The sequence below is a fragment of the Podarcis muralis genome, chromosome 10 (assembly GCF_964188315.1).
Source record: "Podarcis muralis chromosome 10, rPodMur119.hap1.1, whole genome shotgun sequence".
NCBI lineage: Eukaryota > Metazoa > Chordata > Lepidosauria > Squamata > Lacertidae > Podarcis > Podarcis muralis.
Genome location: NC_135664.1, coordinates 2,375,418 through 2,391,894, shown reverse-complemented (window position 1 = coordinate 2,391,894; position 16,477 = coordinate 2,375,418). Strand labels below are relative to the sequence as shown.

General features: G+C 45.2%; 2 protein-coding genes across 4 annotated transcripts in view; both read left to right on the top strand.

Moving 5' to 3' along the window:
* SEPHS1 (selenophosphate synthetase 1) overlaps positions 1-13,085 on the top strand; it is a 30,444-nt gene extending 17,359 nt beyond the window's left edge. For all 3 annotated transcript variants that reach the window (XM_077935681.1, XM_077935679.1, XM_077935680.1), the window contains 3 exons: positions 3,056-3,155; positions 6,713-6,925; positions 11,824-13,085. In XM_077935681.1, the coding sequence (XP_077791807.1) occupies positions 3,056-3,155; positions 6,713-6,925; positions 11,824-12,038 (528 nt within the window). In that variant the 3' untranslated portion in view covers positions 12,039-13,085. The remainder of the gene's footprint in view (positions 1-3,055; positions 3,156-6,712; positions 6,926-11,823) is intronic.
* A 3,089-nt stretch (positions 13,086-16,174) lies between these two features.
* The window catches only part of LOC114605031 (phytanoyl-CoA dioxygenase, peroxisomal-like), a 39,995-nt gene continuing 39,692 nt past the window's right edge, over positions 16,175-16,477 (top strand). The window contains exon 1 of the mRNA XM_028745769.2: positions 16,175-16,414. Within this exon, the coding sequence (XP_028601602.2) occupies positions 16,304-16,414 (111 nt within the window). The 5' untranslated portion in view covers positions 16,175-16,303. The remainder of the gene's footprint in view (positions 16,415-16,477) is intronic.

Below are 16,477 nucleotides of genomic sequence, written 5' to 3'. Positions count from 1 at the left end.
GTCAGCTCGTGGTCGTGCTCCTCCACCAGCTCGCTGACGTCCTCCTCTGTGACCTCCAGGCCCATGGTCCTCCCCAAGGCAACAATGTCCTGCACCACTGTTGACTCTGGTGCATCAGAGTCACTTGGTGCCACACAGTCCGGCCACAGGCTGTGCCAAGCGCAATTCAAATTTCTCTGGCTGATCCCGTTCCAGGCCATGGTGATCATCTTCAAGCAGGTGACGATGTCAAAGTGGTCCTTCCAGAATTCCCGCAGGGTGATGGTGGTGCAATCAGTCACCTCGAAGCATCGCCTGAAAAGCTCCTTGGTATAGAGTTTTTTGAAATTGGCGATGACCTGCTGATCCATCGGCTGGAGCAGTGGCGTGGTGTTAGGCGACAGGAACATGATTCTGATGAAGCTGAACTCCTCCAGCAAGTCCACCTCAAGGCCTTTAGGATGAGCAGGAGCATTGTCCATCAGAAGCAAAGCCTTCAGCGGCAGGTCGTTGTCCAGCAGGTACTGCTTGACAGCAGGGCCAAAAGCAAGATTGACCCAGTCCACAAACAGCACACGTGTGACCCAAGCCTTACTGTTGGATCGCCACATGACACTCAGCTGCTCCTTGTCGACCTTGTGTTTCTTGAAGGCCCGTGGGTTCTCCGAGTGGTACACCAGCAGGGGCTTGATCTTCAGGTCGCCGCTTGCGTTGGCACAGAAGAGCAGGGTCAGACAGTCCTTCATGGGCTTGTGGCCAGGCAACTTGGACTCCTCCTATGTGATGAAAGTCCTTTTGGGCATCCTCTTCCAAAACAGCCTGGTCTCGTCGCAGTTGAAGACCTGCTGTGGAACGTAGCCCTCCACCTTCACAGCCTCCAGGAACTCCGCTGCAAAGTCTTCAGCCGCAGGAACATCAGAACTGGCAGCCTCTCCATGCCTGACCACGCTGTGGATTCCAGATCTTGCCTTGAACCGGTCAAACCAGCCTCTGCTTGCCTTGAAGACTTCTGGTTCGCCTGAGGTTCCTGGCTGTTCCCGGATGAGGTCAGCGTGCAAGGCCTTGGCCTTCTCACAAATGACGGCCTCAGTCACTGTGTCCCCTGCACGCTGCTTCTCTTCCAACCAGATGAGCAGCAACTTCTCGACCTCCTCCAGAACAGCTGGGCGGTTCTTCACGATCCTGGTGACTCCCTTGGCTGCATCAGTCGCAATGATCTTCTCCCTCATCTTCAGGATGGTGCCGATGGTCGATGGGTTCCTGCCGTACTCCCTGGCGAGGTCTGTCACACGCATTCCACCGTCGTGCTTCCAGATTATCTCCTTCATTTCCAGCGTCTCCTTCTCCTTCTTCCTCTCACTGGCCTCCGCAGCAGCAGTCTTCTTGGGTCCCATGGCAGCACAGCTCCTACCTTCGTAAACTCAGAAAAAGGAAAAAAAAATCAGCAATTCAAACCCAGAACCAAGTCCTTGGATTCCAAACACCCAACCCAAAATCCAAAAACCCCCAAAAAAGTTTTAGAAGTTTAACTTACGAAATGGCTGCAAATCACCAAAGTCTTCAAAATCTTCAAATGGCTGCAAAAGAAGTTTTGGAAAAGCTTTAAAAATCACCAAAGTCTTCAAAAACCTCAACTGTTCCCCCAGCCACCCACCCACCACACAGAAATTGCAAACCCCTCCCCAACTGTTCCCCCAGCCAGCCAGCCAGCACACAGAAATTCAAAACCCACAAAAATTTTTTTTAAAAAAAACATTGCCCAATGGTCACAGAAAACCACAAAAATTCAAAAACAAAAACAAAAACCCACACAAGCTCCCAGATCCTTGCAAACCCCTCCTCAACTGTTCCCCCAGCCACCCAGCACACAGAAATCCAGAATTATTTTTTAAAAAAAACCAACATGGCCCAATGGTCACAAAAAATCATAAAAATGCAGAAAAAAACCACACAAGCTCCCAGATTCTTGCAAACCTCTCCCCAACACCAAGTCCTTGAATTCTAAACACCCCAACCCAAAATCCAAAACCCCCAAAAAAAGTTTCAAAAGTTTAACTTACCAAATGGCTGCAGAAGAAGTTTTGGAAAAGCTTCAAAAATTCAGCAAAGTCTTTAAAAAGCTCAAAAAGGCTACCACACCGCGTGCTATGTGTTGCTCCTCGAAGTCAAGTCGCAACTGCACATCTTCAAGCAATGCACCCTGGGTTTTAACGGTTTTAAGACAAAGGAAACAAACTTGCAAGACGTTTTCGTCTTGCGAAGCAAGCCCATAGGGAAATTCGTCTTGCGAAGCAACTCGAAAACGGAAAACTCTTTCGTCTAGCGGGTTTTTCGTCTTGCGAGGCGTTCGTCTTGCGGGGCACCACTGTATTCAAGTACTCACAACCTAATTGAAAATGAGTACTGATTGTTTAGATACCCTTTGCTTTGAGGTGGATTGGGGCATTCATCAGACAGATTTACTGTCCTCTGCCCCACACTGTTAGGCAGACTTGAAATGCTTCTTGATTTATTGTTGCACCTGGTTTCCCAGGTTGCGTCCGTAATTAAGTGTGAGTTATGTGTGTAATTATGTGTGAATTATGTATTGTGTGTTCATATTTTTGACATTAAGACTGCAACCCTACACACTTACCTGATAGTAAGCCCCATTGAATACAGCAGAACTTTCTTCTAAGTTAATATACACACTAGACCATTATTGAGGATGGTAGAAAGCCAAGCAAACTGTAAAGAGTTCCAAAAGCAGCTCTTTAATGTGGGTGAATGGATAACATTATTGCAAATGCAGTTCAGTGAAAGTAAATGTAAAGTGATGCACATTGGGAGAAAAAATCCCATCTTCATCATCTCCACTAGCTTAGGTGACTTTAGAAAGGAATTTGCCTTGAGATATGTTTGGAAGGCAACAAATAAATGACAACAGTAATAATACTTGACTCCTGTTGGAAGCAAGATGCTGGACTATATAAGACCTTTAGTCTACTGCACTTTAAACAAAGTAATTGCATCACATGCAGAATTTATGTAGTTAAAACTATCTGTGTTTGATCTTGTTTCTTCTTCAACATACTAGCCAGAAAAATGGAACAAAATCAAGTTGGTGGTTACACAAGAAGATGTGGAGCTAGCCTATCAAGAAGCAATGATGAATATGGCAAGACTCAACAGAACAGGTATGAGAATGGGGTATACATGCTTCATGATGAAACTTTTTGGAGTTAAATATAGCTAAATAAGTCACTAAGAGGCAAACAGTTTTTGAAAAGCATGTACACAGTTTGTATTAGAGCTGGAAAAATATTAGTGTTGCAATAAATCAGAAATAAATCAGATTTCCAAAGCCCTCAGAATATAGAGGCCTTTGCAATGTTCTGAAAATCAAAATGGAGGGTCTTGGCTTCCTTTTTAAAAGTAGGATCAGAGGACATCAGAACATTTTCTCTGCCTTTGATTGAAATGACAAGAATGGTTACTCTTGTTATCCTTGCCATGTCTTCATACCTAGTACTCCCTTTCTCTCTGGGCAGATAGTTTTTTAAATCAAACTTTGGTCGTAGAATTTCTGCATTCTTTGCAAATACAGTGGTACATCGGGTTACATACACTTCAGGTTACAGACTCCGCTAACCCAGAAATATTTCTTCAGGTTAAGAACTTTGCTTCAGGATGGGAACAGCAATTGTGCTCCGGCAGCGTGGCAGCAGCAGGAGACCCCATTAGCTAAAGTTCGTAAACCGAGGTACCACTGTATTTGGTCCTACAGAAGGGCTTTTCAAACATGTTAAAACTTTCTGCAATTGTGGGTGGCCCCAGGTCCATACAGACACTTTTTAGTATGTCCTAAAAACTGCTGCTAGTCAGTGATTAATGTTTCTTTCAATGTTTGTGGAAATAACCTATGATGCTGGTTTATTTTGTATGGTGCACAAATTGAGAAACTGCTTACCTGATAGTTTATAAAGCTGTTCTAACTATCTTTCCGCAGGAGTGTCATCTAAATATAATTCCCCTAAAAGGAAAATATATTTTAAGTGGAGTGTGTGTGCGCGCATGTGTTTCAGGTCTGAATATCCCAAATCTATTATACATAGAGAATGAAAGAAGCTTAGACTTCAGTTTGTTTGAAATTAGGTTTTCCTACTCCCTGGTCATGTAATTAAACTTATTAGTATGTAGGGAGTATATGTAGCCACTCAAATAAAAGAAAGTTGAACTTAACCTGGAACTGTTCTTTCAAAGTTGTAAAATATATTTACATGACACTTCCTTCTTCTAACTAAGAACAATACTTACCAAACTCCTCATGCTTGGAAAGCTACATTGAACAGCACCCTAGAATGTGTCATCTGTAATGTATACTAATCATTACTGCATTTGATGACTACCTGCTCACACCCTCTTACCTGCTTACCACTTCTATTGCATCTGCAGAAAATAGCAGGAGACATTTTCAGGTGGTTCACAATTTAATGGAACCACCATTGGGGTTCCGTTAACCCCAAGATCTCCTGCAATGATTTTGCAAAGTTTTTTGCAGATAAGGTCGCTCAGATTCGGGAAGAAGTAGACTCCACCGTGGGAGCAGTGCTGGAGCGGGAGAGTGCTAGAGTCCTGTCTAGTAGAGTTGCATGGAATCAATTCCAATCTGTTACCTCTGAGGATGTGGACAGGCTGCTTGGACGAGTGAAACCAACCACCTGTCTCCTTGATCCTTGCCCATCCTGGCTCATACATGCGAGCAAGGAAGGGCTGGGTGATGGGCTCTGCGGGGTGGTGAATGCTTCCCTCTGTGAGGGAGCCTTTCCAGAACCGCTGAAAGAGGCAGTTAGTAAACTGCTTCTTAAAAAAACATCTTTGGACCCGGCCAATATGGCCAACTATAACCCAGCCTCAAATCTTCCATTTTTGTCAAGGTGATTGAGCCGGTGGTTGCTGAACAACTCCAGGCACTCCAGGAGGATGCGGACCATTTGGATCCCTTCCAGTTAGGATTCAGGCCGCCCCATGGGACTGAAACTTTCTTGGTCATGCTGGTTGATTATCTCCAGCAGGCTAGGAACAAAGGTGAAAACTGTTTCCTAGTTCTGCTGGATTTCTGAGGCCTTTGATACCATCAATCATGACCGTCTAGAGGAGCTGGGGGCACTGTTATACAGTGGTTCCACTCCTCCCTCCTGGGTCGTGTCCAGAAAATGGTGGTGGAGGATGAGTGTTCAGACCCCTGGGCTCTCACTTGTGTTGCCTCGGCGTTCTGTCCTCTCCCCCATGCTTTTTAACATCTATACAAAGCTGCTGGGAGAGATTATCAGGGGGTTTGGGCTGGGTGTTCATCAGTATGCGGATACCCAGCTCTACCTCTCTTTCAAATCAGAACCAGTGAAGGCAGTGAGTGCCTGGAGGCGGTTGGAGGATGGATGGCGGCTAACAGATTGAGGCTGAATCCTGATAAGGCAGAAGTACTATTTTGGGGGAAAGGGGGCTGGTGGGTGTGGAGGACCCCCTGGTCCTGAATGGGGTAACTGTGCCCCTGAAGGTCCAGGAGCGCAGCCTGGAAGTCATTTTGGACTCACAGCTGTCCATGGAGGCGCAGGTCAATTCTGTGTCTGGGGCAGCTGTCTACCAGCTTCATCTGGTACGCAGGCTGAGACCCTGTCTGCCCATGGACTGTCTCATTAGAGTGGTGCATGCTCTAGTTATCTCCCGCTTGGACTACTGCAATGCACTCTACATGGGGCTACCTTTGAAGGTGACTCAGAAACTACAACTAATCCAGAATGTGACAGCTAGACTGGTGACTGGGAGCGGCCGTTGAGACCACATAACACTGGTCTTGAAAGACCTACATTGGCTCCCCGCACGTTTCGGAGCACAATTAAAAGTGTTGGTGCTGCCTTGAAAGCCCTAAATGGCCTCGCCCAGTATACCTGAAGGAGTGTCTCCACCCCCATCATTCTGCCCAGACACTGAGGTCCAGCGCCAAAGGCCTTCTGGCAGTTCCCTCACTGTGAGAAGCAAAGTTACAGGGAACCAGGCAGAGGGCCTTCTCGGTAGTGGCGCCCGCCCTGTGGAACGCCCTCCCATCAGATGTCAAAGCGATAAACAACTACCTGACATTCAGAAGACATCTTAAGGCAGCCCTGTTCAGGGAAGTTTTTAATGGGTGACATTTTACTGTATTTTTGGTCTCTATGGAAGCCGCCCAGCATGGCTGGGGAAACCCAGCCAGATGGGCGGGGTACAAATAATAAATTATTATTATTATTATTATTAATGACTGATGTTTCAATGTATTTTAGTCTACTTCTGGAAGCAGCCTAGAGTGGCTGGGGAAACCCAGCTGGATGGACAGTGTATAAGTAATAAATGATGATGATGATGATGATGATGATGATGCAACTTCATTTTTACTCTTTCTGCAACATTTCTGAGTATTTTAATAAAACCTAGTTCAGAGCTACTGCTACTGGTGCTATTTCAGTTCATTACCTGCCCTTCACTATGTGGTCCATGGGTGAATTACAACAGTTTCAAATTCAATATGGAAAACAGTTCATATAAATTACAGTCACAGGAATAGGGTGGGTCCTGAAACCACATCTCTTGTGTTAAAGTTCAGAGTAAAGTGATGGGTCTTGAAACTTCACAGTACATAACTTAAACTGGTTCACAAAGTGGTGGAAAAGAAACTCCAGAATTCATCGTAATGTTTTCTCCTGTTTTCCATTTCCAGCTGCAGGACTGATGCACACATTCAATGCACATGCAGCCACAGACATCACCGGCTTTGGAATCCTGGGGCATGCACAAAATTTAGCCAAGCAGCAGCGCAATGAGGTTTCTTTTGTTATACACAATCTTCCTGTTCTTGCCAAAATGGCTGCAGTCAGCAAGGCGTGTGGCAACATGTTTGGCCTTATGCATGGGACGTGTCCTGAGACTTCAGGTAAATCTCCCTTTTTAAAATAAGGTTTTTCTCCTAAGAATGTCATAACATACCATATCTATAGCAGGAAATTTAATATGAATCTGTGTCAGCAGTGTCTTGGCCAGGCAAATGCTTACTTCATGTGACTGGGCAAATTTCCAAACTTTGTGCACTGCATTTTTAGCAATATTTGAATCATTTCATGGAGAGGAGGATGCATATTGCTGAGATTTATCTTTATAGAATTAAATGGCATTTGTATATTTGTGAAGTGCAGCCTGCATTACAATTGGGACTGGGAATCAATTCTAGGTAGGTGGCAGTGCGTGAGATGTTGCATTTCTGCAATTGCAAATAGCCTTCAGTGAGACAAGTAAAAAGGAAGGCTTGCCATATTGACTGGACAAAGCAGTAAGAACTTATTTGGGCAGACCAGTAAATTTAAGTAAATATTATGAACACTTCCTACATTGAAGGATGCACCACACATTCAAAAAGCAAATTATAAAGATGTCAACTCTTTTGCTAGCATGTAGCTTTCAAGAAACTCCCTTGGTTAGTCTAATGGACTAATAGCTAGAGAAGGCCAGTTAAGTGTTTGACCTTGCTAATTCTCTTGGGCTACATAAGATACCATTGATCATGGCATCCTTCTGGAGAGGTTGGTTGGGTTGGTGGTAGGAGGCTTGGCTTTTGGTGGTTCTCTTCTTTGGAGCACTGATTCAGAAGGTGGCCTACCTGAGGGATTACTACTTTGCCTGATAACCTTTATGTTGAGGTGTTCCACTATATTATTATCATCATCAATTGCTTTCCGTGAGGCATCCTGAAGAGGTTTACAATATCATAACCTATATATAAAACATTTTTTAAAAATAAGAATTTTAAAACAGCAGCAGCACATATGTAAAATTCAAAACAAAGACAAATATCAATTGGGATAAAGATTCTGGATGGCTTGTTGAAAGAGGAATGTTTTCCCCTGTTGTTGAAAGACAATGGAGAAGGTGCCTGTCTGATATGCAGTAGGAGGGAGTTCCAAAGAGACTTTAAGTAAAGATAAAGGTAACCCTGACTGTTAGGTCCAGTCGCAAACGACTCTGGGGTTGTGGCACTCATCTCGCTCTATAGGATGAGGGAGCCGGCGTTCGTCCGCAGACAGTTTTTCCGGGTCATGTGGCTAGCATGACTAAGCCACTTCTGGCAAACCAGAACAGCACATGGAAAAGCCGTTTACCTTCCCGCTGGAGCGGTACCTATTTATCTACTTGCAATTTGACGTGCTTTCGAACTGCTAGGTGGGCAGGAGCAGGGACTGAGCAACGGGAGCTCACGCCAACCTTCTGATCAGCAAGACCTAGGCTCTGTGGTTTAGATCACAGCACCACACACGTCCTATAAAGAGACTTTAGTGCTACACTTATGGTATGATTCTGACAGTGTGTGGAATGGTCCACCTGATAAAATGGTGTCTGCAAGATACCCTGTCCTGCATAGTTGGGTATATAGGGGGAAAGACAGGATCCTGATCCCAAGCTTTTTAGGGTACACCAAGTCAAATCATTTTCTTATGATCAATGACCAGTATCAAGACAGACACCAATTATAAAATATCACCATCCTAATATGCAGCTGCTGAAAAATTGCATTAGCTGCCGCTTTGCTACTGATTACTGGTAATGTACACCAATACCAGCAATCAGTAGCAAACCAGCAACAAGTGCCATTCTTTCAGCGGCATATTAGGATGGCAATATTCTGCCTCATGGAGCTGTCCAGCTGTTGCATTTTGCACCAGCTTGCAGCTTCTGGGTCAGCCTTGAGCAGTCGCACACAGTGCATTGCAGTCATCCAAACTTGTCTCCTGTGTAATTTGCCACCTGCAGAAAAATGCTGAGAGAAGTCACCTGGGAATTTAAAGTGGGTGCCATGAATACGGTGATTACACTCAGCTCTCTCTCTCTCTCTCTCTCTCTCTCTCTCTGTGGGTTGAGGTAGTGGAAGTGCAGAACCATTTTCCAGAATGCAGGCCAATAAACTGAATCAAACTCCTGACAAATGAGGTTCTATCACTACTTGCTCAAGGACATGATGTTCAGTCTGCTCTAGACTGAGTTACACTCTCCCAAAGGATTGTGTTTGCAGTTTAGCGATACTGTTGTGCCAGAGGTGGGTCAAACTTGGCCTGCGAGGCTGTTTTCTTCAAACCCTGCCCACCTGCCATCATATGTGACATCAGGTGGAGCCTTGGGCACAGTGGGCACTCCTGGTCATGCACTGGCAAGTGAAAGCAGCTTTGGCTCTATTGCCCATAAGCTGATGGGCAATAGAGCCGAGACATGCTAGATCGGGTGTGGGAGCAGCTTCCCTGTGGAGAACACCCCTGCATGCCACATGGATGGTGCTTGGAAGTCCTGACTTCAGACCGCAAGATGCCCAGTCCCCCAAGGCTTAATTCTGCAGCAAAGAACCGTTGAGAAGAGCACGCCTGGCAGTACTGGGCAGCACAAGATGGCGTTACCCCGTTGGCATACAAACACTGCATTTTGCACAAGCATTGCTTAAAGAACTTCTTCCAGAGGTCAGCAGATGGTGCTCTTTTCCCAGAGAGCCCAATTAGCCACTGCTGCTGTGTGTCTTTAGTGCAAGTTCTAGTCTGGAATAGTCTCCCAATGTCCACAACATCGTGGCTCTAGACCAGGTGTGTGTTTACACAGAAGGGCAAGAAAGCAGTATTATGTAGGGAGAAAAAAATCTTAATGGAGTAACATTTCTGAGTACGCACTCCGAAGGCTTGGTTTCTCAGGTTGGCCTGGTTCACATGCTCACATTAAACATCCTTAAAGTAACGCTAATGCGAACACTATTGTGAACAAGCAGCGTGCTGGTGCACACTGCCGAAATTGTGCTTCACTGTTCCCCTGCTGCTGTTGCGCTTCCAGGAAAGAAGCCATACTCAGGCTTGTTGTGCGGGCTGAACATGGGCTCCTGGTTTCTTTCCTCGTCAGGCTGGGCCGTTCAGACAACACAACAAGCCAGACTTGCCTTCTTGGCAGCTGGGGAGAAGCAAAGTGGCCAGAATTTCAGCAGTCTGCAAAGGTACACTGGGCATTCACAGTAAACCATAGTTTATTTTAAGTATGGTTTGATGTGACATAATTCACGCATCAGAATAAGTTAAAGAGGGTAGCATGCACAATTGGGTACTATTTGTGTTCATCAATATTAAACTTAGCCATTTACCTGGAATTCTTTTAGCTCATCTCTCTGTAGTGTGTAAATAACCTGCACAAATTAGCCTCCAATTTCCATGTTCAAAAGCAGCCAAGTTACTCAGATTAGGTTTTATTCAGAGACAGACTCCCAGCTTTGTAGTTCACATTTGAAAAGTTGGTACAAAAAACTGCAGTCTGCTTTTCAAACACTGTCTAAGGAACTTTCTGAAGATCCTTTTGGAAACCGAATTGGATACCAGTTTGATACCATCAACCTTCTGGAGCGCCTGTCTGAGTTAGGGGTGGGTGGCATCACTTTGCGGGGGTTGCAGTCCTACCTGGATAGACATTGCTGGATGGGTGGTGCTTGGGGAGTGCCCTTCAATGTTGGGTTCCTCAGGGTTGGATTTTATTCCCGATGCTGTTTAACAGCTACATGAAACTGCTCAGTGGGGTTATCTGGAGGTTGAGTGCGTTGTCAGCAATGCCCTTATGGCACACAGCTCTACTCCTTTACATCTGCACACAGTGAATGGCTTGACTGTTGTTATGCTTCAGTAGTAGACGGGATTGTGGTTCTCTCCTCTCCATTTTCCTGGAATGGTGGGGGCAGAAGGGCAGGGAGGTGACCAAATAAAATATGATTACATTCTTGCAGTACATGTAGGCAAGAAACCCTGCATGTGGATGAATCCCCACGGAAAGCATCCTTGTAGAAATTTTAAGGCGTGCTCTGTCTCCAAGCACCATATTTGTTATATCTTTATTTTCTTCACCAAAGAAGTTCATGCTAAGTCTTGGTAGGAAGGATGCTGATAAATATAAATAATTTTTGGTTCAAAAGGTTTTGCTGACTGATAACCATGTATTATATAGCAGTGTCTGTTGATTTGGCATGCAACTCACTCCAAAGAAGCTGTTTTTCATTCTGGAGTTAATGATACAGTATAAGGACCAGCATCTTTTGATGCCATTGTGTGTTCTTTATTCATTTATGTATTTTTAAAAATACATAATGTCACTGGTGGATATATATAACTATGTCTGATGAGAACTTGGTTGAAAAACTGTTACAGGAGTTCTCAAATGGTTTGCATGGTTGTTGTTAGTCATTTAGTCGTTTCCGACTCTTCGTGAGCCCCTGGACCAGAGCATGCCAGGCACTCGCTTCTTCCACTGCCTCCCGCAGTTTGGTCAAACTCACGCTGGTAGCTTTGAGAACACTGTCCAACCATTTCGTCCTCTGTCATCCCTCCTTCTCCTTGTACCCTCAATCTTTCCCAGCATCAGGGTCTTTTCCAGGGAGTCGAGTCTTCTCATGAGGTGGCCAAAGTTTGCATGGTGAGCCTCCCCAAATAAAAATTAGATAAAATGCTGAGCTTCTCCTAGCTTGATGCAGAGAAAAATTGCTGGTGGCTTAGGTCTGTTAGAAAGAATACTGAAATAAAAGGAAACAATCAGAATTACATGGAAGAGTGTTTAAAGATCCACAAGACATAGATGGAGGGAAGCAAAATCTCATGGAAAATGCAAGCCTATTCAATTGTACCTTAGCATCATCAGTCAACAAGGATGCCCAGACTTTGTAGCTGAAATAACTTTTACCAACTTCCATTTTAAGAATGGTGGGATTTAGATTGGAGTAATTGAGAAGGTTTGTAGTGACTTCTGATCTGAACTGTCAACTCTTCTTCCTTTCAGGAGGACTCCTTATTTGTTTACCACGTGAACAGGCAGCACGTTTCTGTGCTGAAATCAAGTCTCCGAAATATGGTGAAGGTCACCAAGCATGGATTATTGGGATTGTAGAAAAGGGCAACCGCACTGCCAGGATTATAGACAAACCTCGAATCATTGAGGTAGCACCACAAGTGGCTACTCAGAACGTGAACCCAACGCCTGGAGCAACTTCTTAATCTAGATGAAATAGCTTTTTTTAAAAATAGTTCTATTCCTTTATCATTTTACAGCCTAAAGAACTGTAAAAAGAGAAAAAGAAACACGTTGTGTCTGCAAATCTGGTGGCCTTAGGTCAGTTTGAGTGGATGCGTTTAATAAAATAAAACCCATTGCCTTTTTTCCTGTTACATTAACTGAAGATGCACCTAATCTTGAGGCAGCTTCTGAGTTGAGAATTATATTGTTATCCAATACTGTTGATTCATTTTGAATCTTTAGACACTTATCTCTTGCCGCATAGGCTCTTTTTTAAAAGGGTGCTTTCACGTAGCACAGACATTACCAATAGTGGTGTCAAATAGCAGTTTATGTCCTTTTTCACTATGTGTATATTTATCATTAGGTCTAATTTCAGATGCCTTGAATGAAATTCCAGGAAGGCAATAAATTTGATAAAGTGATGCACAGTGCTTTTATCCATTAGCCAAGAGGGTTGCATGTCTACAGTCAATCTTTGATTTGTAAAAGTCTTATCTGTGAGCATCTGAAACCCTGGACATTGCTTGGCGATACATTCTGCTAAAAGCAAGCAAGTGCTGACTTTGCATGGAAGGGGAAAAATAATTTTCTTCTTTGTAGATCAGACAATATTTACTTGTATTATCAATAATTGTTTCTTTTATTGATAGCATAAATGATGATGCTCAGTTTTGCAATGTGATTGGGTGTGCTATAGAGCAACAAGGTATTGCCAGCCAAACAGGTTATTGTATAATCATTTACAATTCACTATATGATTAACTACACAAATAATTTTTAAATATAACCAATTTAAAAAACTGTTTTGTGGATGGTAGTGTTTAATACATTTTATATTTTGTATAGTGATTATTATAAATCTTTTTTGTTTTCTTAAATCAGCTGTCTAGTATAATGCCTAGTATTTTTGTTCTCTGCTCAAAATTCATTTTTGTGCACGCTTTTGTGATGTGTTTAATATCTGCATTGCCAACATTTCAGCCTGAACTTAAGCTTATTATTTGAATAAATATTTAATTTTTTTATTGCTCTTGTACAAATGGATGCCTTTTTTAATTTTATGCCTAAGCTTATTGTGGGTGAAAGGTGGCAAGTAGGTTACTATGCCATTTAGAATTATGGTATGGACATTTATAATCCGTGAAAAATGAAAGCAGTTATATCCAATGGCCATTTTGGGGTTAAATTACCTGTAAAAGTGCAATCCTATACTCGTTTACCTGGGAGCTCCAGTGAGCTCAATGGGACTTACTGTATATTCAGAAATAGACATGCATTGGATTATAAATTCTAGAATGCAGCATCTAAGGGGGCTTTATTTCTTTTCAAGAGAATGAATGCGGAAGCCATAGGGCTGCATACAGTTATGGGTGAGTTGGCTAAATTACATCCTGCCATTATAAAGAGGGAGGGTGGACAGTAAGTTCTATAGCTTATGGTTGGAAAAATGAACTGATTTCAAAGGAGAGATAAGTCTGAGGGTGATTTGTGCCTATGCGAAAATGCATGTGAGTGTGGTTTATCCCACTCACTACTGGCATGCAGCTCTTGTGCAAAGACAGGTAAGTAACCAATGTTTTAAAAATATTCTATATTAAATACCATATAGGTAAAGGTACCCCTGCCCGTACGGGCCAGTCTTGACAGACTCTAGGGTTGTGCGCCCATCTCACTTAAGAGGCCGGGGGCCAGTGCTGTCCAGAGACACTTCCGGGTCATGTGGCCAGCGTGACATCGCTGCTCTGGCGAGCCAGAGCTGCACACGGAAACGCCGTTTACCTTCCCGCTAGTAAGCAGTCCGTATTTATCTACTTGCACTCGGAGGTGCTTTCGAACTGCTAGGTTGGCAGGCGCTGGGACCGAGCAACAGGAGCGCACCCCGCCGCGGGGATTTGAACCGCCGACCTTGCGATCGGCAAGCCCTAGGCGCTGAGGCTTTTACCCACAGCGCCACCCGCGTCCCTAAATACCATATACAGAACAGCTAAAAGAAAAGCCACAAAATGGTGTTGGAAAGTATTTCCTAAGACCCAAGTCCCAGTGGAGGCTTTAATTTTATTGTTTTTCCTGTACTCTAGCACCCTCCCCCATCATACAGTTGCATGATTTTTATTTCCAAGATAGCCTATCCAAAGGTCACTCCTGTATTGCAGCTGGCTTTAGTGAATTAGGTTGCAAAGGTCCTAGTTTGTTAGCCACATCAGCTTCTCATAAAAACATTTGCAAAATGCAAAACTTAATTCTGCTCCCCTTTCCTAACCACAGCCACCAAAGTGTTACAGTACTTACCTCATTGAGGAAAATTAAACATAAGTTCATTTACCATAACTGCAGCATGTTGGGCAACTGTTCATATGTGCATAACCATTGAGATGGAGAAACCTTGTATATTGCAAGAACATGGGGTGGGAGTGCACCCCTTTTCAGGATCCCTGTCACTGAAGTTTGGGCCCACCCGTATCAGATATTTGTCTCAAAGTCTGGAGGTTCTTACCCTTTCTACCCCCAGCGCCCACTGGGAATGGCCAAAACTCACTGAGGCCCACCAGTCACAAAATGGCAGCAGATAGTGGCAGGGAGCTGGCAAATACTGACATTATTTTCTACTTGTATCTAATCCCAATTCTGGAAATGGTTCAGTGATTTGCTACAGTGTGGTAAAGCATTCTGTTACCTAGCTTTCTTCAAACCAAGTGTAGTCATTTGCCCTTGTGACTGCCTGCCCTGATGCAGAGGCTCTAAGTCGGGTGCCCAAACACTGATGAAGCGAACATGCATGAGGGCCGACCAGAGTTGCTGACCTTTTCTTACGATTGAAGTTCTTGAGCTTTGGACATGCCTGCTCTAATTTTCTAGTTCCCACTCCTTTGTGCCCCTCAAAAGTATGTTTACCCATCTCCTGTAGCTTCTTCAATGCCCAACCTGTAACTTATCTCCCCCAACTGACAGTTTCTTGCCCCTTGGGTTCCTTTAAGCTCACTTCCTCCTCTAGCAGCTTTCCACTCTTACTCCTTCCAATTCCCAGTTTTCATTTGTTTATTAATAATGACACTAACCTTTCACTTTCTAATTTTCTTTACCAACCCCTCTGTCTCCTGCAAGACTGGTTACTGGTGCTGGCATTGGTCTATCTGTGCTATGGCTGGCTAAGGGGCAGGGCAGGCGAGTGAGGAGGCCACTGGGCAAGCTGTAGTCTTGAGGGGGCCACTGTTTTGAGAAATGCTGCCCAAGTGTGTTGGTTACTTTTCCCCATAGGAAGGAATGGCATGTGCTCTACCACTGCTCATTTTCTGGTTACGGAAAAAGGAAATCCCACTGAGTTCAAGGTGAGTTGGTCCCAAATCTCTGTTTTTGGCTAAGAGAAAGGCTAGAAAAAGGTTACCAGACGTCCCCATTTCCCGGGGACAGTCCCCAGATTTACAAATCAGTCCCCTGACAAAATCCATCCCCTTCAACTGAAGTGGAAAAGTCCCATGATTCATTGAAAAAAATCTGGTAACCTTAGGCTAGAAATGTTCTAATGCCGGGGAGCCTGTGGCCCTCCCAAAATTGGCTGGGCTCTAGCATAGCCAGTGGCCTGGGATGATAGCGCTGCGCTTCACCCACATCTGAAGGGTCCCCGGTTCCCCATCCCTCTTAACCCGCAAGCAGAATCTGCCAGTAAACTCTGAGCAATGTAATTTTGTCCACTGGCCTTGAATAAAGCCTGCTCCTTATTCCAGAAGGTTGTGGTGCATGTCTGTGTTTCAGGACCAGTCATCAGTACTGTGAGCAGGTCTGAAAGCAGATTTGTTGTCACATGATATTAATAATCCAAATAATGACATTCATGGCTGATGAAGCAATCTGCGGCCTTTTGCATGTGTCTGGGGTAGGGCGGTTACCCTGCGAGATACCTTGGAAGGCGGCCGGCTGGTGCCTGGTGGGCCAAGCAGGTGCCAGCCGTCTGGCCAGCCCGGGCCCTGCGCCCCAGAGAGCTCGCCTGGGTGCTGCTGGCAGGGGCCGCGAGGCTCCCGCGGTTTGCCTCCCCCCCCCCCCCCGAGTCTGCCACGGAGCGAGCTTTCCACACGTGACGCCTTGGAAGCTCCGCGGCCTGTTTCCTCTGCGGTCCTTCCCGTGGAGAGGAGGGCGGAGGGGTGCGGCCCCCGGCAGGAGGAGCCCCGCGGGGCCCGGCCTCTTTCCGGCCCTGGGCGGCCCTGCCTCAGAGGCACCGAGGCCGAGGAGGAGTCCGCATCGGGGCGCCATGGCCGAGCGACCGAGCCACGCCGACAGCGCCGCTTCCGCCGCCTCGCTCCGGCTGCGCGCCCTGCTGCGCCACGTCCTGCCCGGCTGGGGGCCGGGGGCCGGGCGCCCCGTATCCTTTGGACCGAGCGGGCAGCCGGGAAGGAGAAGCTCCTCCTTGGGGGCGAGGGAGGAC